This window comes from Lepidochelys kempii, chromosome 2 (assembly GCF_965140285.1).
Source record: "Lepidochelys kempii isolate rLepKem1 chromosome 2, rLepKem1.hap1, whole genome shotgun sequence".
Taxonomy (NCBI): domain Eukaryota; kingdom Metazoa; phylum Chordata; order Testudines; family Cheloniidae; genus Lepidochelys; species Lepidochelys kempii.
This window is the reverse complement of record NC_136381.1, coordinates 35,023,217-35,048,316: the sequence shown is the minus strand read 5'-3', so window position 1 is coordinate 35,048,316 and position 25,100 is coordinate 35,023,217. Positions and strand designations below refer to the sequence as shown.

The following is a 25,100-nucleotide window of genomic DNA, read 5'->3' as shown; positions in this document are numbered from 1 at the left end:
ACCACCAAACTAATACTGGTTACTGGGGAAGAGCTGTTTGGACGCATCTTTCCCCCCAAAATACTTCCCAAAACCTTGCACCCCACTTCCTGGACAAGGTTTGGTAAAAAGCCTCACCAATTTGCCTAGGTGACTACAGACCCAGACCATTGGATCTTAAGAACAATGAACAATCCTCCCAGCACTTGCACCCCCCCTTTCCTGGGAAATGTTCGATAAAAAGCCTCACCAATTTGCATAGGTGACCACAGACCCAAACCCTTGGATCTGAGAACAATGAAAAAGCATTCAGTTTTCTTACAAGAAGACTTTTAATAAAAAAATAGAAGTAAATAGAAATAAAGAAATCCCCCCTGTAAAATCAGGATGGTAGATATCTTACAGGGTAATTACATTCAAAAACATAGAGAACCCCTCTAGGCAAAACCTTAAGTTACAAAAACGATACACAGACAGAAATAGTTATTCTATTCAGCACAATTCTTTTCTCAGCCATTTAAAGAAATCATAATCTAACACATACCTAGCTAGATTACTTACTAAAAGTTCTAAGACTCCATTCCTGGTCTATCCCCAGCAGAAACCAGCATATAGACAGACCCTTTGTTTCTCTCCCTCCTCCCAGCTTTTGAAAGTATCTTGTCTCCTCATTGGTCATTTTGGTCAGGTGCCAGCGAAGTTATCTTTAGCTTCTTAACCCTTTACAGGTGAGAGGAGCTTTCCCCTGGCCAGGAGGGATTTCAAAGGGGTTTACCCTTCCCTTTATATTTATGACAGGCACCAATATCTGCTGCATTTTCATGTGCAGAGTGTGAAAGGTACAATATCTGCTGCTTTTTAATGGCAACTACTGCATGGTACCTAAACAGCAGAGATCTGAGACTAGTTTTACATACTGACCTGAAAGGAATCAGTTCTGGCAAGGTAATGTTAGAAGGATTTCTCAATCTCTCTTGCATTTAATTTGCAGTAGAGGTGCAACCTGACAGACATATTTATTGACAGACATATTTATTGATGTTTGGAAGGTATTTTGAAATCCTCAAATGGAAGGCTATATATGCAATGTAGAAATATAGTTAATGAATATTTTGGTGTGAGAATTTCTTTTGTCTGTTTCAGCCTCCTGCAAGTATGTTGAAGTGTTTGTACAGTTTTGCCACTTGACAAGTAATGATCCCTTGGGGTAAAATGCAGGATTTCTCTGTTGCAGGGAATCCCAGCTGTCTTTTAGGATTCCATCTGTGTATACTCATTTTTGCTTTTGAAACTTTTAAAGCTTTGATTTGGCAACAGTGTCTGTGAGCACAGCCGATCCTCATTTGTATTGTCATGAAAAATTGTCATGTAACCTCTAAAGAGTCTATCTCCTCAGACTGGAGGAATTCCAAATTAAATGGCAGCCAAATCGAGTATTTTTTGGGTCTCAGGATGATGCAAGATTTTTCAGGACCAGCAGGTTTTCAAATATTCATAGTGATGGCACCGTGTTTTGTCAAGAGGGTGCATTACATGGGCTGTCCATGGCTCCACCTTCAATTTGTGGCCAGTGGTGGCAAACCTTCCTCCCCTTCGAGAAAGGCTGGGAGTTGACATGGGGGTGTCCTTCTCCCGGTGCAGCTTCAACGTCCTGTGGCTAGTAACAGCAGGGATATCAGCAAGGGGCACCTCAGTGCTTACCCAAGCAGCCAAGGTATATCTGCTAATGTGATTGGGCAGTACCAGCTGCACTCTTCTGTTCTTTCTGCGCACACACTCCTCTGCTGGAGTAATGTTGCCAAAGCTCCCTATGGTGGGTCTTGGAATTAGCCCACCAAAGAGATTCTGAGGACCCCATCATAAGTCCCCTCACAAGTGGGGTCACACCTATCAGAGATATTATTCCAGGTAGTCTGCAGAGTCAGGCAGACATGACTGCATCAGTTACATTTAGGTTACTTTTTCCTCACAACCATGAGGTCTAGAAATTTTTTTCTTTGTAGTGAAATCTAAGATACTGATGTAATTACATGACTCCAGGACCTGTGACCATAGGCTAGGGACTGTCATACCTGTTCCTTAAACTGTGCCTGTCAGCATGTAGCGTGGAGCCATAACACTAGAGATCATTGCCTATACTCCAAATCTTGAGTGATAGGAAGGGAGTCTGTGTCTGCAAATCCAGACACAGATGTGTGTCTGGATTTGCACTCCACACTTGCACTCCACACTTGGCACTCCACACTTCCACAAATGGAAGTGTGGAGTGCCACCTCCTGGCACGCTCATAAACCCCACAAATGCTCTGACCAGGAGTTCAGTTAGCAGTGAAATCTGTGAGTAGCTGAAGGCAAGTGGCTGCTGCCCACAGCATGCTTCCCAATGCAAACCTGTTCCCATTTCCACTGGGAAAGCTCCAGCTGAAGCCATGCTGCCAAGCAGCCAAAGCAAAGTAGTGAAGGGGAGGGCATATTTCAATTTAAAGGCTATGGTCTTCCATGCAGTCAGCACTGGTCTTCAGTGAATCCCTTTAGATACATGCTTTTTGGAAACTGATCTCCATGGAGAAGGACTTTGCACCAGATATCAGTATTCCGGGGAGTGTCCATTCTTCCTCACAAGAATAATTCACAAAGAAGAGCAGGTCTATTTGTACACTGAGTTGTTGTGATGTGGCTGTCTGAATTCAATCTATGTAATTTTTAAGAGCTAATGATTTCATAGTAGATTTACTGATGAGGAATTGGACTGGGATAGATGCAACATGTCCTTGGTAGTACAGTATAGAGCTCTAACTATGGGGAGCTGAAGTGATGTGGTAAAATCACCAATGTTGCTGGAATAAGTATCAATCTATTAGGAATCTCTTAGAACTATTTAAATCTATCCTTTTACTGCCTGGAGGATGGTATGAGATGATCCCTTCCAGCTGAAATGATTTGATGAGTTTATATGCCTTTGCTTTTTATACTTTACTTTGCTGGGTACAGTGACTTACTAAAGGTGACTTTAGTGTCACTGGGTGGGGGAGGAGTTCTGCAGGGTCAGAGTGTCAGTGATACACCATCCTGGTGGCTATTGGATTGAATTTGAATTGAATTTTGAAGTAGAAACACATATGTATTTATTAACTGACATTTTAACAGACCTGAGTTCATATCTGGAGGCACCTGAGGGATATTTACAGCTCTTCTTTCAGTACAGTGTTGTTTGTAATTGTCTGTAGAAAGTACAGTGCTGAGGGGCATCAGAACTTTCTCTTGGGCCAAGAAGATTCTGTAGAAAGAATTATCTTCCGTATTACCATTTATGGGAACCCAAAATCTCCAGGAGATTTACTATGGTTGCCATTACAAATTTGGTTTGATTTGATTTTTAGCAAAATATAACAGAAATCTGTTTGGGTTGGAGCAGAAGAGAACTAGAAATGAGGCCCCTAATCCTCTGCTGTTCTCAGCATGTTCCACAATTTGGTGAGGATGCTTTAAAGAGATCTAGCCTTTTTAAGGTATTTTTGACACTGCAGAGCCCTGTACTGGATGCGGAAAATAAAATAAATGTTAGCAATATAGTCAGGGCCGGCTCCAGCATTTTTGCCACCCCAAGTGGCAAAAAAAAAAAAACCAAAAACCTTGCTGCCCAACACGGAGGCGGAGTGATAGTGCGGCCGCCGAATTCCCCATGCCGCCGAGTGCAGATTGCCGCCCCAGAGCCCGATGTCCTGCCGCCTTTGTACATTTGCTTGGTTCGCTGGTGCCTGGAGCCTGCCTTGGATATAGTGGCATTTCAGTGAACAGTACATCCTCTCAGATAATGCTGAACACCCTTTAGAAGGGCATTCCCAGGACATTGCCATCATGTTATACTGACTTACTAGACATTAACTTCACTATCTTTTATTTCCTGTCACACAGCTTCTCATAAAACAGTTTAACCTCCCTTTTTCTGATACCAGAACTTCCTGGATTCCATACTGCATGCTTATGACAAAATGTCTTTTGACTTAGGTTTCTTCAAATTTCTGCCATGCTGCACACATCCATTGTTAGAAATCTTTGTAAGCTAAATGCAAGAAAGAATCTATCTAACATTACCTTGCCAGCACTGATTCCTTTTAGGTTGGAATGTAAAACTATTCTCAGATCTCTGTGCCGGGTATTTTTATCTCCATTAACCTCTTGACTCAAGTATAAACATTTATTGAGGGTTACCGCCCTTTGTTTGTCCAGTTACTTCAAAAGGTTAGTGAAAAGTGGATGTCTGCTTGACCTCTTTTATCCTCATTAGCTGATTCTAATTGTTCCCTAAGAGATCAAACTTTTGATCCTGTTTGTCCTTGTCAAATTTGTCTGATTGTGGTTTGTATGAATATGAGACCTTTAGCTGAAATAGCTTTCTCAGGTACAAAGTATTCAAGAACCTTTGCTTCTATGTAGCATGAATAGTAAACAATATTTCCGTTCTGTGATACTCCATCTTTATTGAAACTCAAGATTCCCGTTGTATGGTCAATTTGGGTTCAAGGCATGTTGAGGAATCCCTGTTTGTGTTCCTTTGGATGTAGATAGAATGACCATGTAAGCTTCTTGAATAATTTATACTACAATTCTTTTTTGCGGGGGAAATAATGTTTAATTTGATTGTTGAGGTCTTTTTCAGCAGTCCTACACATTTATCCTACTGTTATGAAATGTATGTAGAACAGACTACATTTGGGTTTATTCAGAGACTCTGAGCCAGTGCAGTCAATTTTTATTTAATTCATTTATTTCTATAGATTTGTAACAACAGAAAAAGGCACCTCTCCCAGACTATAGACACCCTTTAAAAATATTGAGTTAAAAACTCAAATTGTAACATAAAGGGAAATCCAACAGCAAAGTTCTTCATATACCAGCAATGATGTGCTAAAACCTTACAGTAAAAAGATTAAAGAATGTTCCTCTTTCCCCTGGTATTACCCCAGTCAGTACTCGTCTCCCCAGAAGTTCAAGCAACAGTGATCTTTGTAGCATAACCTGAAAGTCAACACATTCCGATTATTTTGGTGCAAGGATGGATCAAGTTCCAAAGTTGAAGAGCCCTCATGGAGAACACCTTGCCTTGCCAGCAGTTCCTTCTGCTTTAAACCAAGAGACCCCCAGTGTGGCAAAGGCAGAGAAGTGGTCTCTCAAATAGACAGGTTCCAGGCCATTTAGAGCTCCATAGGTCACAACCAAAACCTTAAACTCCACCTAGTAGCCTATAGGCATTTAGTGCAGATTCTAAAAGCATTGGTGTAACACGCTTAAGGTGAGATATCCTGCTTTACAAGTGGGTGGCTTCAGCTTTCAAACTGATTTAAAATGTAGCCTCAGGTATAGCACATTGCAGTAGTCTAAGCTTGAGGTGATAAAGGCATGATTGATTTAACCAAAGCTTCTTGTTATCTTGGACTCTGGTCTTTTACTTTTAACCATTTTAGGAAAAAGAACCTTTTTGAAAAGGTAAACATGTTTCAATTCTTACAGAGCAATAGGCTACAACAAGGTCGTATACTCTGTGTTATTGTGAGCATCTTAAGTGCATTGTGAATTTGCTAACCTTTTAGTGCCAGCCCCCTAAAAAATACTACAGTGGCCCAGGATGAACATGAACATGTGGCCACCTCTTATGGCTATTATACGGTACTAAAGAATACGGTAATAAAGAATTTCTTCAGAGAGAAGTTATACCTCTCCCAAGCTTTATAGGTGGTTGGGGACTTGTGAAGTTTCACTTTCAAATAAAAAGAAGTTAATTTACATATCTGTATAGCTTGGCTCAGAGTTAGGACAGGAACATGGCAAATTCCTTTCAGGTTTGCCCACCGATTCTTCTCAAGTGGCAGAACTTTAAAGAGAAACACCCTGTTTCCTCTCCAGCCCAGCTGCGGTACTCAGCAACCATTCACAGACAGCTCAACCAATTTCAAGCTTTACTTAAACAGGTCACCTGGGAGTTATTTTAATGCTTCCAGTTCGGTTTCTTAAGCTCAAGAAAACCTTTAAGCAATAAAGTGCCATGGCTGACGGCAAAGTAGACTCTGATCTGACTAACGGCTTTCAGCGTGTGCTGGGGTGCATGGATGCAGTATAGGAGCAGATTAGGCACCAGCCTTAGTACTATGTCTTTTGGTCTCGCAGATACTGTTACTAGCCTGGGATTGGGCTTCCAGCTAGCCAGAGGAAGAATGGCTCTATGATTAAAGCACAGGAGAGAGGGTTGGGTTCAATTCCCAGCTCTGTTATAGATTTCCTGTGTGGTGATGGGCACATCACGTAAGTTGAATGTGTGTCTTTTCTCCCTCTGTAAAAACCCAGAAATGTGGGGCTGTAAGGAACCTCCAGAGGTCATCTATTCCAGGCACTCATGCTGAGGCAGGACCAAGTATAACTAGTCCATCCCTGTTTGTCCAGTCAGTTCTCAAAAACCTCCGATGTCTGGGATTCCATAACCACACTTGGAAGCCTATTCTAGTGCTTACCTCTCCTTATAGTTAGAAAGCTTGTCCTAATATCTAACTGAATCTCTATTGCTGCAGACTGAACCCATTGATTCTTGTCCTACCTTCATGGACATGGAGAACAACTGATCACTGTCCTCTTTATAACAACCCTTAACATATTTGAAAACTATTATCAGTCTGTGTTTTCTTTTTTTCAAGACAGAACAGGCCCAGTTTTTTTAACCTTTCCTCATGGGTCAGGTTTTCTAAACATTTTATAATTTTTGTTCTCCTCTGGACTCTCACTAGTTTGTCCACATCATTCTTAAAGTGTGGTGCCCAGAACTGGACACAGTACTTCAGCTGAGGTCTCACCAGTGCTGAATAGAGCAGGACAATTACCTCCCGTGTCTTACATACAACACTCCTGTTAATACACCCCAGGACGTTATTAGCCAACTGCATCACATTTTTTAATCATATTCAGTTTGTGATCCACTCTAACTCCAGATCTTTTTTGCTAATACTACTGCCTAACTAATGATTCCCCACTTTGTAATTGTGCATTTGATTTTTCCTTCCTAAGTCTAGTACATTGCACTTGTCATTATTGAATTTCATCTTGCTGATTTCAGACCAGGTCATCAATTTGTCAAGGTGATTTTGAATTCTAATCCTATCCTGCAAAGGACTAACACTCCCTCCCAGCATGGGATCATCTGCAAATTTTATAAGCATACTGTTCACTCCATCAATGGAAATATTGAACAGGACAGACCCAGGACAGACCCCAGCAGAACCTCACTAGATATGTTCCCCCAGTTTGACAGCAAACGATTAATAACTACGCTTTCAGTTTGGTTTTTCAACAAGTTTTGCATCCACCTTATAGTAATTTCATCTAGACCACATTTCCCTAGTTCATTTATGGAATGAACCTTACCAAAATCAAGATATCACAGCTACAGCTTCCCGCCCCCTTCACGAGGCCAGTAAATGGGGTTATAGAACTTCCTTTCTCTCACCCTTCACCTGTCTTGTCTATTTAAATTATAAACTGTTGGGGGCAGGAATTGTGTCTTGCTATGTCAAACGCAAATAGGCCCTGATATTGATTGGGGCCTCTAGGCACAACTTTAATGCAAATAATAATAACAGCCACTTGAGGCACAACAGAAAGTATAGGTGAGGAGGAAAGGAATGAAAGGTCAGATGTCTGAAAAGAGAAAAGACAGGAGAGTTGTGGAAGTGGAAGCTGGGAAACTTGGAGAACAGTAAATGTGTGTCCTTTTCTGCTCGTACTGGATAAGAGAAGCCTTCTTTTTGTTTAAACTTGGACTGTACCTTAAAATAGGCCTTTCTTTTATTTGTCTGTTTAATGTATTATCTACTTGGCAAGGACTATTGCCTGAATAGATTTATTCTACCTTTTGATTACTTCTGGGGCAACCCGAGACCATGAATAAGTGTGCAAACAACAATGTGAACTTAAACCGGAAGTTGATTCTACGAGCTGCTGAACACACTCAGTTCCCATTGACTGCAATGGAAATGGAAGGTACTAAGCACCTTGTAGGAACAGGCCCTAACTCACAAAACCTCCTCATGGCTGTGCAATCATGGCCATCCCAGGCTGACTTTGCTGCTAAAGCTTGCAGTGATTTTAAACACATATGGGCATGATTCTTATGTATGCAAAGAGCATTTTTCATCGCCACAGCAGTGTAAAGCTATTTTAGTGTGAAAGAAAATCAGGCTCATATTTGTTTACAATAGTAGAGGGAAGGGGTTAATGATTTGATTGTCTTTCCTTCTTTCTTCTGTGGTTTCTTCCTGCATGTGTCATTTATATAATGTCTATTTGCAGGATCGTTATTTAAATGGCATGCTCTGATTACATAACTGGTGTTGTCATACATATGGCTTGTTAGTGATTTAAATAGGGGCATAACATAATCAAAAAATCTCAACTAGTCAAATCAAATCATTGCTTTAAATCCATATTCCAAATCTATGTAATGAAGATAAAATTTGCATCACAGTACCCCACATAAGGTACATACTAGCCACAACTTCTGCATTTGTATATCTTAGTTTTGCAGGACTAGAAACAATTCTTAAAAGTCGGCCACATTGTTTCTATTTATAATCCTACCACATTTAATGTATTTGTTATCACTAGTTTTCTTTAGGTCACTTCTAGAAACATTTCTTTCTATTTGTTTCCCTCCGTATTTGTATTTGTTCCAGTTGTTAGTCTGGACAAGCAAATAATGTAATATAGCACACATGGAAAAAGTAAAAACCTATGGATGAACATTTACATAGAGAATATGAAAGATAAAATACATATAAACAAAAGAATATTAGATTCAGTACAAGAGTTCTGTACAGTGATACAATCAAAGCCAACCAAAGAAGGTCAAAAAATATTATGAGAGAGACAAGATGGATGAGGTAATATCATTTATTGAACCAACTTCTGTTGGTGGAAGAGCCAAGCTTTTGAGGTACACCACAGAGCTCTTCTTCAGGTCTGGAAGAGGTACTCAGGGTATGTCTGCGCAGCAAAGAAAAACCTACGGCTGGCCTGTGCCAGCCAACTTAAGCTCAGGTACGGTGACCAGATAGCAAGTGTGAAAAATCAGACAGGGTATGGGGGGTAATAGGTGCCTATATAAGACAAAGCCCAGAATATCAGGATTGTCCCTATAAAATCGGGACATCTGGTCACCCTAGGCTCAGGAGGCTCAGGCTGCAGGTCTGTTTCACTGGTGTGTAGACTTCTTGGATCAGGCTGGAGCCTGAGCTCTGAGTCTCTCCTACCTCGCAGGGTCCTAGAGCCCAAGGTATATAGAATCATAGACTTTAAGTTCAGAAGGGACCATTATGATAGTTTAGTCTGACGTCCTGCACAACGCAGGCCACAGAATCGCACCCACCCACTCCTGTAGCAAACCCCTAACCTATGTCTGAGCTATTGAAGTCCTCAAATCGTGCTTTAAAGACTTCAAGGTGCAGAGAATCCTCCAGCAAGTGACCCATGCCCCACACTGCAGAGGAAGGCAAAAAACCCCCAGGGCCTCTGCCAATCTGCCCTGGAGGAAAATTCGTTCCCGACCCCAAATATGGCAATCAGCTAAACCCTGAGCATGTGGGCAAGACTCACCAGCCAGACACCCAGGAAAGAATTCTCTCTAGTAACTCAGATCCCACCCCATCTAACATCCCATCACAGGCCATTGGGCATATCTACCGTTAATAGTTGAAGATCAATTAATTGCCAAAATTAGGCTATCCCATCATATCATCCCTTCCATAAACTTATCAAGCTTAGTCTTGAAGCCAGATATATCTTTTGCCCCCACTGCTTCCCTTGGAAGGCTGTTCCAGAACTTCACTCCTCTGATGGTTAGAAACCTTTGTCTAATTTAGACATGCCTTCAGAGTGTCACAGCTAAATACAAGGTGGGATAGATTGCTAAGCATAACTGGTTAACACATATTGCGGGATACCAATTAAAATGAAGTGGGAAATTAGCACATCTGCAGTCAGAGGACAAAGGAGGGTTAGTAGGTTACAAATTGTTGTACTGAGTCTTACAACCAGTGTCTCTGCTGAGCCCATGTTTTTTCGTGACTTTGAAGGTGTTGTGCAAGTTTACTTTGAGGATGAGGACAAAGAGATGAGATATGGAGTGATTGCTTTCTGAAAAGTGTTCACTCACAGGTGATAGTGTTTTTGTCTTTTATCATATTTCTGTGTGAGTTCATTCAAGAGCGTTGTGATTGTCAGATTTCACCCACGTTGTTTTTGGGGTATTTGGTGCACTGGATGAGGTACACCACGTGTTGTGAGAGGCAAGTGCAAAACCCATGGCTCTTGAAAGGTGTGTTGTGGGGGATATTGATCATCATAGCAGTGGCAATATGTCTTCAATAAAAAGTATTATGATATTCAGTATGGATTCATATAAGATAAAATAATATTTTCTTATGTAAATAAAATCCTTTATAATCTTCTCATTTTATTTGCAAGTAGCCTGCACCCATATATTGTACATACAATAGTTCAATTGTACCTCTTAAAATAGTTCAGTAAATTTCTATAATATTCAATAAACATCAATGCATCTGGAATCTCCATGCCATCACGTGGTTTTCCAGCTTCTTAGATATTTGAAATCACTGGAAAATCTCAAGTGAACCATTACTGGCACTAACTGGAGAATTAGTGATAGCAGAGAAAATATGAGAAAGGGTTGGAGTCTCTTGGACAGAATTATATCTAGATGAAAAAATTTCAGTTAAAAATTACCTTGAGACCCTTTTATTGTACTCTATACTCTGTTGTGGTTTCATAATGCTTGATATACAGGACAAGCACTCTGAATGATAAAAGTCTAAGTGGTGTTTCGCTACCACTCAATGAAAGGACACTCGTGATAAGGCTTACTAAATTCAAGATCAGTCAGTTTTTTGCTGTTAGATTTATGAAAAGAGTTAAGCGCAAATAATGTGGGTACTTGTACTGTACTTTCTTAAATCCCAAACCCTATGAGTATAAAATCTAAAATGTACACTGGATATATTTTTGTTAAAACTATGAGTGTGTGTCTTCTCTGTGCCTTTCAGAACTGGGGATATCATGCTTTAATTCCTCTGATTTAAATTCATTCACACTACCTCTTTCACAGACTTTTTGAGACCCTGTGTAGTGAATCATTAGCATGATTATTATTTCAGCCATAGTAAAATTGCACATCAACACTTAGCAAATGGGGGGAAATTGCATTATCCAATTGGAATAATTTCCTACTATAATATAAATGTTACCCAGGCCATGTCTTTGAAATGGATACTGATTCTTTAAATTCTTTCCTGTCTGTTTCAGGAAATAGTGAGATCCTGTTGATAATGAAGTACAATGTGTCTAAAGTTCACTTCTAAATACTTGGCTCTTTGCTGTAAAAGTCATCTGCATTCCCTTTATAATTCTGAACCACCAGAGATCTGCCTAATCTTGGAGATCTGATCCAATATCATTCAAAAAAATCCTTGATAATAATTCCACCATTCAGATCAGTGAAAACACTAAAGCCTTACTGCTTGTATCGTCTTAAAAATATCCTGAGGCTGGGGAATAAGACCTTGGCTTATGAGTTTGGAGATTTAGCTGTTTGCAAATAAAATGATTATTACTATTATTATTCAAGTTCTTAATAACACAAGCAAATGGCATCTATTTGTTATCATCCTTTCTACAGAAGACAAAGGCTCCAGTCCCTATGGTGCTGACTGCTGGCCCCAAGTGGTTGCTGGATGTGACTTGGCAAGGAGTAGAAGACAACAAAAACAACTGCATCGTGTACAGCAAAGGTAAACACAAGCTGATTTTCTTCTGCTTTCTTTGCAAGGAATTAATGACAGCATGGAAACATACCCATTGCACAAGAGAAAGCAAATTGGAGCAGTGTATTTTTCCCTTGCCTTGTATATAAGTATTTCTTATTCCCCTACTTCACATCTTAAATAACATTATTTCGCTATCTTTTAATAATAAAACCACCATGTTCTGTCTAATATATTAAATGCTTTTGAAGCAGAGAGGCACCACTACTCAGGTAGATGCCAGATATAAAATATCATGCTCATTTCACCCTCAGAGTCAAGGCCTCATGGGAAATATTAGATCCATATTGTGTGTATACTCTCTAAGTGAGTTCTCCCTGGCTTTTTTACATGTCATATCAGTTTGCATTGCTCCATGGCATATTATACTGCAGACTGTTACGTGAAATCTTGCATGCAGTGTAGAAGTAGCTGTGTGAGTCCCAGGATATTAGAGAGACAAGGTAGGTGAGGTAATACCGTTTAATGAACCAACTTCTGTTGGTGAAAGAGACAAGCTTTTGAGCCACACACAGCTCTTCTTTAGGTCTGGGGAAAGGTCTTGAATAAGAGCTCTGTGTGGCTTGAAAGCTTGCCTCTCCCATCAACAGAAGTTGGTCCAATAAAAGATTTTACCTCACCCACCTTGTCACATGAGTCGTGGTTAATTAGAAAAGTTTGGACTTCATTGAAACCGTTACATAGATTAAGAATTCATGTCTGCATGATAATAGAAAATAACAGCAGCTAGCTTGCAGGCTCATTCCCTTTGACATTCCAGAGTGTGACATGAAAATATGTTGAAGTTATTTTTGGTAAATTTTCTGTGCAAAGATAGAGTATCATGACGTCATATTGTAATGCGTGGATGAAATGCATACCACTGCCCCCTTCAGGATGGAATGTCAGGCCTGCTCAAGTGAGTGTGACTGCTTTGCAGCCGCACAAAAATTATATAAGTAGGCTCGGCAGAATTCATCATATATATATAAATAATTTCAACAGATAAATCAATGTTTATTTTTAAGCATTTTTTCTATTTTATCAATTACATTTTCACAGTTGTGCAAAATAATGGGGTGTAAGAATTTCCCCCCCAATTTTTATCAATTTAAATATTTGTAGTTGTGGGAAATCAATGGGGGGATCAGACAATAATAATTTAATGACAGTAGTTGTTAAGATTCAAAACGTTAAAGCTTTATAACTGCTAAAGCACAACAAAAACCATAAACTGTCAACATCATATGTCAAAATATGCAAAGTAAATATATTGAAATCAACCTGTAATAAGTTCTCAAGAGCATTTTTCTTACTTTGCCTATATGTACATTTCAGTTACTATTGATGGAATTATCTTTTAGTTGGTTTGTGTGTGTACAGTTGAAATCAGTATTTACTGACACTTACCAATAAAAATCTAATCCTGTCAAGCCTAGATACAAATCTTATTATTCCCATACTTAATCTCTATTTTAGCTCAAGATGTAAAGACTTTTGGATCAAAAGGGTCTGAGTACAATCCACAACGCCAGGTGTGTGGTATAGTCAGCAACCATGTACATGATGTCTCCATGTTTAATGGATACGTTACAGTATTATAGGAAAGCAGTACATGGCATGGGAACAACCCATCAGCTGTTGCTGGTTTTGGCTTTCCCAGGCAAGATCTGGTTGCAAAGCTATGATTCTCTATCCTTGTGTTCAATTTCCCAATCTCAGTGCTTTGTGAATACTTCAGAACTTGTTCTGCTCTTGTTTAATTTCTTTTAGGTTTTATGTCTAACCAAACAGACCTACTGAGATCAAAGATTTGTTTACTGCGACAACCTAGTGACCATTTCAGCATCCAGGCAAATAAGCACCCATATCAATATATTAACACACAAAACACTAATCATAACATCAAAGACTCCTAAAAACTTACTAGAAACAATTACAACTTGTTCCTATAATCATTGCAATTTATATACTTATAAGAGGATTGCTTTTAAACTGCCACAAGCCTTTGAAAGTTGAAACACTGAAAAAAGGGAATTAACATGTTCAAAATGAGTTGCACACCAGGGTCTTACAAATTCTTTCTAATTACAAAAGACCAATACATTAATTCTGTAACCTGCAATACCTGAAATACCACAGAAGGGGATCCAGTCATGCTTCCTTAGGAGCATTGTGTTGAACTGCCCAAGTGGGAAAATTTGTGAAGTATTGTGTGTGTGGTATGGCAGAGCTTCTTATGCATTGAAACCACAATTTACTTTGAATAGTGTTAAACCTGTTTCATGGACAAACGTTTTGTGGTAGAAACTTCTGTTATGATAGGAATTTTATTTCACTCTTACATATCTTCTGAAAATTCCCATAAGACAGTGTCTTTAAGCCTGCTGTAAATATTATAGTACTTAGTATATATACAGTATTTTACAAACATTAACTAATTGATTATACAGATAAATTACTATCTACATGAACGCATCTATAGTAACTTGGAGGGGTTTGGAATAAGGAAAACTTGTTTCAGTTTGATGTACAGTTACTCTGAATGAAAGAAAACATTGTTCATTTAATTAAAATGCACCCTATTTCACTTAAATTATGTTTGTTATTTCATATTTCAATACATGGTCACATAGTATTGAAAGGGTAGCTCTATGGAATTGTACTGCAAGGTATCTTCTGTACTGGCCAAGAGAAACTTTGATATCCCATCTGCATTATGTAAACACATATTGTTACAAAAAATATGTGACAAAATTCTGAATCATAATGGTAATTGTAAGGTAAAAATCTGCAACTACATTAATTGAACTTGCAAAATAGATCAGAGATATATGGAATGTTCACTGCATTCTCTACCCACTGCACAGTTTGGGTTGGTATTCCGTGGTTCATTAAGCACCCAATCCTGCAAATTCTCAGTGCCCGGAACACCAATGGCATGCAGTGGGTTTTCTGAGTCAGAAGGACTTATGGGACTGGACTTTAAAACAATGCCAAATATAATATTCTCAAAATAAATAAGTACAATAATGCTTCGTTCTTCAATTTGCATTACAACATTTTGGATTACATTGCTTTGATTTGTGTTGACTTTCTGTCTTCCATACTGTCAATACTTCAAATATAATAGTGTTAGGTGTCATTAAGTTGTAATTTGATGTTATGTTGCAGTTTTTTGGACGGTTTTGGTTGTTTTTCTTAACTGCCCATTGTCATTTTAGAAAGTAGTTAGCTAAACCCAGTGTGGGCTGATTCGGTCATGTCAGAGGTTATTCTCAGTATACTCAAGATAAGATGAGCAGACTGAGCTGGCACATTCCTAAGAGCAAAATATCTCTGAAAATCAGCTAATGTTAAAAATTTAGGGTCAAATTTTGCACTTAGAAGTTGCATACATCTCTAGTTTTGTGTGCATCTGAGAACAGAGTTTTGCCCCACGTATGTTATATGAACATAGGAATGGCATTCTTGATTGCCTGGTCATTAGAGACTGTAATAATTAAAGTAATGTTCATATTGCAAATAGAAGGTGTAGGGGAGTTTTTCAAAGGTGCAAAGGGAAGGTAGGTGCTCAACTCCTATCGAAAGTCAATGGGAGTAGGTCACCTAGCTCTCCTTTTTGCCTTGGAAATTTTCTGTAGTATTTGAGCTTGGTGAGTGAACATGAATTTTATATGTTTATTTAGAGATATAGGTTTGGATATAGGAAACATAGGCTTCTTTATGTTTATATAGTGGAATGCATACTCAGTTTCCAAATACTGACCTATGACATTTGCATAGCTTGCTTGTATTTTTAATGTTTGGGTGTCTCTGTTTAACTCTCATTGACTAAACTGTGCATTCAGATAATACTCAGTATGTCAGACTATGAGTGAGAAAATAGCTAATCATTCAAGGTTTGAAGGCAATGATATTTAGTATCCTTTCAGGTCATGTGTGCATCAGCATTAAGACTAATGGTGAAAGCAAAAAGTATCCAATTAATACAGTTTAAGCAACTATACCTTTTTGCGGATCGTTTAAACTTTTCTTATTTTTGTATAATGTAAACTTAGTTTAAAAGACAAGAGAAGACTATTTTAAAACTAAATTTAAATCCAAAAATGTCCTGTTTTATTTGTTTTAATGATCAGTTAGAAACCACAAAGATAAACTATCCAGTAAGAGCTCTCCAATACATAATAAGAGAAATTTTAAAACAGATTTTAAAAATTGTGCTTTACATAGACTTGCAAATGTGTTCTTTCAAACAATAGAGGTTGAATGATTCAAAATACAGCTGCTGTTGAAACAGACCGAGATGGTATTTATGCATGAACTGTATGTTCATAGCAACTTAGTGTACTTGAGAAGCAGCCATGCCTAACATAGGATTATGCAAAAATTTGGGAGAGCTATAAAATTGGATCTATGAATCCATCCACAAGCTAAGAAAGGGCTGAGGTATTACGTAGAAATCTTCTGTTAGGAATTTAAGAAAATTAAATGGGACTGAAAATAAGAGAACAGAAACAATGTGCAAAATACAGTTGCACAGACTGCAATGCACACTCACATAAACACATTTTTAGGTGCATTACTTAAACCATTCTCACTTTCATATGAAACATATGGATACTGTATGTTTAGTGGCGTTGTTAAAACAGGGTGCCTGTACAAATATTTAGCTGTGGGAATTATAAAATCATAAGGCGATTAAGTTAGCTAGTTGTGAGATTCCAATATTGCTTTTTAAATGACTTCAGGATATAGGAGGTGCTAAGGTTATTATCTGCTATCAGGAATACAGTGGAATTGTACGACTGGATAATAACTAAACAACTGACACAATGTAAAATTACATTATCAGTGTGTTAAAACAAAATTGCGCCCTAAAGGAGTCTACGTGCCAGCTCAGAGCTGCAGTGTAATTATGCTTAACTCTGATAATTAAAATACAACGGAGATCAACAGAATCATTTTCATTAAGAAAATTATTAATGATGGTGGTATAACAGTAATTGATTGCAGAGCACCACAGGATAACTCCATGCAGTGAAACCAACATGTTTAATATATATCTAAGGCCGCTTGGCTATGTTGCATAAGACTGAGGGTGTTTAAAGTTCATGTAGGAGCTGTGGAGCATGTTTGTATATGAAACCAAAGATCATAAGATGGCTGCTTTTAAAACTACAATTTTGATTCAAATGGCTATGTTCTTCAGGAATGGTTTGAGGTCAGGAATATTGGCCGACTGGCCTTAGAGCTACTGAAAAAGAGCCATCTACTGGCCCAGTTGTACAGCAACAACTCAAATATTTCTTGAGTCGTCTGTCATTTCATTTCATGTTATGCATTCGTTGTTTTTACATTTATGTTAGTGATTTACTGATGTTATTTCATTCTCTGCCTGGCCTTACTGAGTAGCTTATGCCCTTAGTTATTACTAAGAGGATGCAGCAGAAAAAACATTCATTCTTACCGCACTGCTATTCAAAAATTATTAATGATTTGTTTGTAAATAATTCTACAGAGTGATATTGTTAATTGCCCCAGTAGTGTTTGATATGTGGTATTAAATACCATGAAAACCTGTATTCCTCCACAAGTGAAACTGCAGTGACTGCTAGCTGAGAGTCTAAAACAAAATACAAAATCCCAGTTAGAAAGGATGTTGCCTTAGAGTAAGAACTAATAATGCTTCATTTTATTTTTGTAAATACAAAAGTGGAAAAGAAAAAAATCTACTGAGGAATGATTCACCACATAGCTAAGGCTTGGGTGCTTGTTGTTCGAACAGATGTTACTATTAAAAGCTGCCCCAAAACGTCTATTCTCTGATCATAATGGTGAACAAGTCTGCTAGGGTAGATTTACAGGATGAGATCAGTTAAAATGATGGATACCCACAATGAAATTGTGCCATGTAGCCAATTTATAAATAGGCACTGTTAAAAAAATAGTATAGGCTAGGGGACAGAACTGGGTACCAGACTCTCATGAGTGCTAATCTCAGCTCTGCTAATGACTTGCTGTGTGCCCTTGGGTAAGTCTTTTAAACTTTATGTGCCTTAGTCTGTAAATAATACCTCTATACTGACCTCACTAGTGTGCTATGGGAGTTAATTAGCTAATTACCTAATATGTATACAATGCTTTGAAGATATACAACTGTTGTAATAGGGCTAAGTTACTCTGCAATACAGAACTGAATATTATTTTTAATAAACTTTTCTTGTTTAAAGAAAATTTAGTCTATTTTACCTTTGTAGTGAAGGCCACTTTACAATAGGACGAATTTTAATTTTTTTCGATAGTGACATAGGATTTCTTTCCTGTGGTTGTTCTGTGAAATTCTTAATGGCATATCTTTCTCCAGCAAGTGAGTTTTCCAGTAGCAAATGCATTTTAAAATTTCAGACAACACAATGTTAAATTGCTGTACAGAGGCATAGCATCAGGAACCCTAATGAGGCATAGTTCAAATATTCTAAGGAGTTTAAATGCTGCTGCATTAGGATATGAGTTATTTGTTGTGGATCAAAGGGAAAATTGTTTAATAGGCCAAAGGTTAACTTGGAGCATATACTTCAGAATTCTAGGTGTTCTTTCACATATTATTAAAAGCATATTTTGTTTAAATCCCTATGTGTATAAATGTAGACTGTTATGTTCTGTGTAGACAATCAGAATGCAGTATCTGTTGAGAGAATGTTAGTCCCCATGGACAGCCTCTATTAGGTAAACATGCCTTCTATGATGTTACAGATTTCTTATTGGCTATTTGTGTGTGAAAGTGTGTGTGTTTAAATTTCTCTCTTTGTAACTCTCTGATAAATTGTAAAATGCTGTTGCCAGGAAAAAAATAAGAGTGAGTGTGTGTGCAGTGTACATGTATAATAATAGCGGTGTCCAATCCTTCTCTGAATAACTGATGTGTGTTGGAGGAATGGGGCCTGAGATTCTTTCCCACCCATTTAGCACTAGGGCAGTATACCCTCATGACCACTAAGAGAAAGGTTAGCAAATGGGCCATGACAAGTAGAAAGAATGTACTGGAAGGGCACCATTCATGCTGATCCTTTTTGGAGAATCATTGACCTGGCAGGCTGGCCAAGGAACCTTCCACACACCCACCCCTGCTACACCCCTTGTGGCATCAGCAAGCAAGGCAAGATATTGTATTTATTGTTTATTTATGATAACATCCACTGTGTCTTGGGTGCATTCCAGAGAGACAAAAAGGGATGAACGGTGCCTGCCCCATGGAACTCGCAGTCCAAAAAGGTTTGGGGAAGGGAGAACAACAAATACTTTTTCTTTCATTTTTTAACTTAATATGCTTGTTAGCTGGTTTCACTGTAGGGATCCATGAGAAAGGGAATTAAATATGGAGAGGATAGGGTCTTGTGAATGACCTCAGAAAGGCTGTATTGTATATCTCTACTGTGTGTCTGCTGTATTTATCTAAAATCACACGCTTAATTCTTCCAGTCCCTCTAGATGTTAGTCATGTATTTTGCTTGTCCAGAAATGCAGCACAAAGGAACTGATATAATACCTTCATCAAGCAATTCATTATTTGTGCATCATTGCAATGTCAGCCATATGTTAATTTTGGGTTGTTTCCTTTTTTGGTAGTATGTGCAAATTTTTGCTGTGCTCTCTACAAATATTGGGACATTTATTTCATTCTTTGGGAGCTGAATTCCTTTTATTTTCAGGGAGGGTTAACTACAGAACACTGACATATGCCTTCTATGGAATAGTAGACTTTTGGAGTGGAGCAGCAAACAATGCCATGAACTGGGACATTAACTCTTATGCTCAACCATGAGTGTATCTTGGGCACAGAAAACAAGCACAGTTTGCATTGCACAGTGGAGCCTTTTGAAAAGAAATACTTCTTCAAATTTGGATCCACTTGCAAAAATTAAATAAGATAATCATGAAAAGATTTCTGTTATTAACCTCAGTATGTGTGGAGAGTATATTTCCCCCTGATTTTTCTAAATAAGTTTCAAGGGAAAGAATTGGTACTTAATGAGAGCCTTTTTCATTTCCCTGCTCCGTCCCCAGCTACATACTAGGTATAAAATGTGGTTTATTTTACTTTTACTTTTTACTCTGTTCTCTTTTATTTTTCAGACCCTTATGCTAAGTAAATACTTGGGGTTGGGGAAAACCACAGGCCTCATGACCCCTCTAGTTTACAGAGTGTTGGCTGTCATCTTCCCTGCAAAGCTACAAGGGGGAAAAAAACAAATTTGCTGAGCCACACATTTCAAGTTGTTGACAACCCCATCCACAAGAAAACAGAAGAAAATATATATGCACTCTGTCCTGTCAAAAGGCTTTCGCCTTATCTTGAGAGACTGTCAGGGCAGAAACATCATGGAATGGACAGGAGTCTATTAAATTAATAAGCTGCTGGATGGTGTCTGGAGAGTTATGATGCTCCATAAATCCAGTTTGATCATGGTGGACAAGGTTTAAATCTGAAGACTTCTAATACACATCCAGTTCTTGGATTGGATTTGAAGTTTTGTGCTAGAGACACCGAGATAGTCCTGCAGCTTATGAATTAAGATTTATCATTTTTTCATAGGTTTTTTTTTTTCAGTTCTTGACAAAAATGAAAGCACCTTAGGGATCCTGGCAAATGTTATTGCTTGAAATGAAAGAGCTGTTGTCAAGGTGAAACCATGACCTAGAAGCCTAAAATCAAACTTGGTCATTCTTTTCAAACAGCCCCTTTGGAGCGGAATGCAAAAGGTCTATGTGGAAGGAAACAGGCCTGGATTTATCTGTAGCTGGTTTCGTAGTGATTCCTGTCAAGTAATGCTAGTCTGTATTTATGACACAAGGGAAACTAATGGTGGCAGGTATGCCATATAGAAATAGAAGGGGGAAAATCTAGAAATATATTCTTCATCCATTATAGAAGGTCTTGTGTGATAACTGTCAGTATGATATAAAGCTTCTGTCAACCTTACCTTCCAAATACATGAAGCTTGGTTATAATAGTTAAGAGAAGATTCTTTCATAATATTCAAGATGCTTATCTATCAAAAAAATTAGTTTGAAATGTAACACAAAGTAGATATTGACTGTATACGGCAAAATAACTGCCTGGAAGAAAACACTGAAATCACTGGAATGTATTTGGTTTCTAGCTGGTTACAAATAAGTCAGTTATTGCGCGAAGGAAGGAATTTTTGTCTGTAGTCATCAACCTCAGGCAGATGATGTAGAATTAGGTCACTATGCTCATTTTTTTGTTAATTTGGAAACTCAAACTGGTGACTGTTGTGCTTGCTTATACAGTTCATGGCATGACTAGCATTTCTAGCTTCTCAAATTACCCAAACACATATATGGCCTTACATAATTTATTAATTAGTAATACTTAGGATCTGTGGTATTCTTAAAAGCATTTAATGCTCATTTTGTTCCCATTGTTAAATTACAAGCTTAAAGAAACTGGTTGGCATTAAAAAAGGATAAAATATTTTGTATGCTGAAAGAAATGCATGGGTCACATAGCAACAGTGGGGATTGTGTGATATGTTTTCTGCTCATACAAGTGGATTCAGAGCTGTAAGAAGTTAGAAAACCTCCTGTAGTGAGTAAGTTTGTGTTCTTTTTTAAAAATGTGGCCAGCTTTCAAACCTGAGTCATGCTCTTACCTGTTTGCCTACCATCTACTACTAGATTGCCTGCCAATGTAATGTAATGTTGGATATTCACAAGGAACATACCCTGTACATAGTGGAGGTATTTTTTTCAGACTACTGCTACATCAGGCAGTGATGAGATGCTAAGTGTCAGTGAAGAACAGAATATCAATACCTCACCTTATACCTTCTTTTTAACCAAGATATAGTGAAATTCACTACAAACCAGCCATTTCAATCACATGAAAAGAGCTCCTGTTAGTAAACTGAAAACAATTATGGAAATGGAAAAATACATAATAAATTGTAAACAAAATTAGGTGAAGATTAAAAAATAATAATTATAGCCTATGGGCCAAATATTGCCGTTCACCACATGAAGTTCCAGTAAATGGGCTATGTGGGCTAAGAGGGGCTTTGGGAAAAAAGGAGTCTTCTTACCATAACCTGGGGTTTTGGTGTGTAGTAGTTGTTTAGCTGCTCCACTGTCTCTTTTACAGCCTAAAGGCTGTAGTGGGAGAGGGTGCCCCTTTACATCCAACAACAATGGGCAGGAGGTTCAGCCTGTATATCTACCTAGCAGAAGGACCCATTGTCCACTGTCCTCTTCTCCTCCCTCCATGTCCCAGCATCTCATCCTTGCTGCAGAAAGAGGAAACAAAAGATCCTCCCTACTTTAGATTGCCTGCATCAGTAAAATAATTCTATTTTCTTCATACTGGTCCTCCCATTGGTTACCATGCATTTGCCTTGCCAAACAGACTGCTGCTGGAGATGTGGGTCTCCTGGAACCACACTGTCTCTCACGTTTGGGATTGTCCCAAGATACGGTCCATTTGGCTAGAAATAGGTAGGAGGATAAATATGATAATGGATACCTCCTTAAAAATTACTTCCCAGAACTGTACTTTGGGATATGCTGCATCATCTTGGAAACTCTCCAGCAGACGGGAAGGTTGGTTCTCTAGAGCAGTGCTTGCCAAACTACTCACATTGCTTAGATGGAAGAGAGATTACCTCTAGGGACAGAAGCTTTTTTACAGAGACTTGGCTAGCCTGGCACCTAAAGAGCAGGTAACAGTTAGAAAAAGATAGACCTTGGACAAATTTGAAAAGATTTGGTCTAACTTTTTAGAAACCTTTGATTCATTCCTAGTAAATGGAACCTGATAAAGTTCTCCTTTCCCCTCCCTGTCCCCCTTCCTTCCTTTCCTTTCCCTCCCTTCCCATTCCTTGATTTGTACTTCTTTTGTTTTTTTTCTGTTTTCTCCTTATTTTGGGGAGGGGGAATCAATAATAATTATAATTGTATATATGTATATCAATAAAAATATATGTACAAAAGGCAAAGCCTTGCAGTATTCAGGCAGTATACAATCCCGCAGCCAGACTAGCTGCATGTTTCCCATTCATAGTGGGACTTCCAGGCCCCTTACAGAGTGTTCCAGATTGTGGACCTATTGAAATAAATAGTGTTAATGAATCCTTAAAAAATTTCTTTTACTGTAAATTTCTCAGTTCTCGGAGATGCCTCTGCTAGTTTAAACATCACTTGCGAAAAAGAAAGTGAAATGTATAGAAAAGTTGCAACCTGCTTAAATATCTCTTAAACATATGGGTAATGACTCCTTATTATTGCAGATTGTGCTGGGAAGAATCAAGCAGCTCTCTTACAATGGATTTTTTTTTATGTGGTATAAAAATGGAAGGAAGAAAAGGAGTTCTGTTTCTTTTCAGTTCCATTCGATCAGGGTGTGCTCAGCAGTAGTGGCACCAACAAAGAAAGCTGCAGTACACCCTGATTGAACAATAGTAAGAGAGGATTTTGAAATATGGGCTAAGTTATGATACTGAAGGAATTTTATTAGAAAGTTGCTGTGAGTAAATGTTGATCCATATTTCTGAACTGGTGGGCACTGTGTTGAATTGGAGCTCAGTATTGGAGGAGAAACTGCCTTGATACTTTCTAGTCTAGTGGCTGAAGTAGACCTTGGCTGAAATGTTTCAATCAAGCCTTAAAAGGCTTGTTCACAAACCTATCACCATAGCTGCTTATGATTAGGCAACTCCCTTATTTAATTATCCAAAACCAAATAACAATCATCTATAACTTCGGAAAGAGTCAGGAATGGAGAGAGAGAGAGAGAGAGAGAGAGAGAGAGTAGTTTTTAACTAATTTTTGCAAAGTGCTTTGAAATTGATGGATAAACAATCACTATTATAAATGCTATCTATTAGAAGTAGTGGAAGTATTAGTGGTAATAGTAATTTAGTAATTTATCAGGAAAGCACCATTTCTTCAAGAAAAAGGTAATGGGCAAAAGGATTCAGGTAACTGAGAACAAGAACAAAAACTACATCTTGGGGTGTGGACCAATCTACAACGAATGTTGAGAGCTTAGATGTAATTAGAGGACAACTGAATAAGAACACTATCAAACTTTATCAGAAGGCATTAGTAACCCCTGCCACTTCTTGTTTATAGAATTCTAGAACACAGGCAGATAATATATGCAATGTTGCCTGTCATTACCATAATAAACAATATCACATTTGTTTGTAATGATAATTCTGTAAAGCATAACACATAATTGTCTAAGTGAAAGTTTCCCTTTCCAATTGTATTGGTAAAAATATTGCTGAACAAATATGTTGTTGAACAATCAGGCCAGAGAATAAACTACATAAAAGCAGAGAAAAGATATTTTTGAGAAAGCCAAGGATCATTCAGCTAACAGGAATTGACTGATATGCCCTAACCTTCAACTTGAAACTACGATGAACTAATGCAGCTGATCTGTTAGCTGAAACAAATGTTCAGAAATGTTGGAACGGAAGCCTATGAGACATGAGGGAGTGAACTGGGTCTTTGGCCAGCCAAAAAGTTCAGTGGTATTATATGATGGGCAATTGAACTTAAAATACAAGATAAAAGAAATTGTTTTGCATTGGAAAATGAGACGGGTGGCATAAACTGAGCATAACAATTATACATTCTTTATTAACAAACTGTTCTTTTAAAAGTTAACAGGCTGCTTTCTTATGATGGCTGCATATGTGTATTAATGGAGTTAAATTACAAGTGCTTTTAAGTACATTTTCAAGTTACAATTATATGAAAACTTAAAATAAGACTGACAGGTTAAGACTAAACCAGTCCTGTGATTAACTTTCAATGGTATATTTATAATAGGAGCAAATTAAGTATCAAATCACAATGATATTTTTCAATAGTTTAGTTGGGTGTAGAATGTAGTCTGAATTATGACTTTGAGACTTTATCTCCCATTCCCTACTAAAATGGAAATGAATTACAGCTAAATGAGAGTTGGCTACATGTTCAGATACCCATTCTCAGAGAGCTTTGTGGATCAGTGCTCCAGGAACTGTTTACTAAGAAACAAAACTGCTTTGAGATGGAAGTGCACTTCATTTCATTTTGATGTTAAGTAGACGGGTTGGACAAAAAAATTGGAATTATTTTGATAACCATCTTAAGAATTACCAGCTTTGGCTGTTTCCAGAGAAATCTCTTCAAAATGTAAAATCTGGGCCCTTCAAGAATACATATTAATTGTTTTTCTTAAAGTTTACACAAG

At 38.1% G+C, this 25,100-nt stretch overlaps 1 protein-coding gene across 5 annotated transcripts in view; it reads left to right on the top strand.

The window, feature by feature from the left end:
- Positions 1-25,100, top strand: part of ZFPM2 (zinc finger protein, FOG family member 2) — a 445,067-nt gene that overhangs the window by 294,881 nt on the left and 125,086 nt on the right. For all 5 annotated transcript variants that reach the window (XM_073330330.2, XM_073330335.2, XM_073330336.2 and 2 more), the window contains one exon: positions 11,713-11,824. In XM_073330330.2, the coding sequence (XP_073186431.1) occupies positions 11,713-11,824 (112 nt within the window). The remainder of the gene's footprint in view (positions 1-11,712; positions 11,825-25,100) is intronic.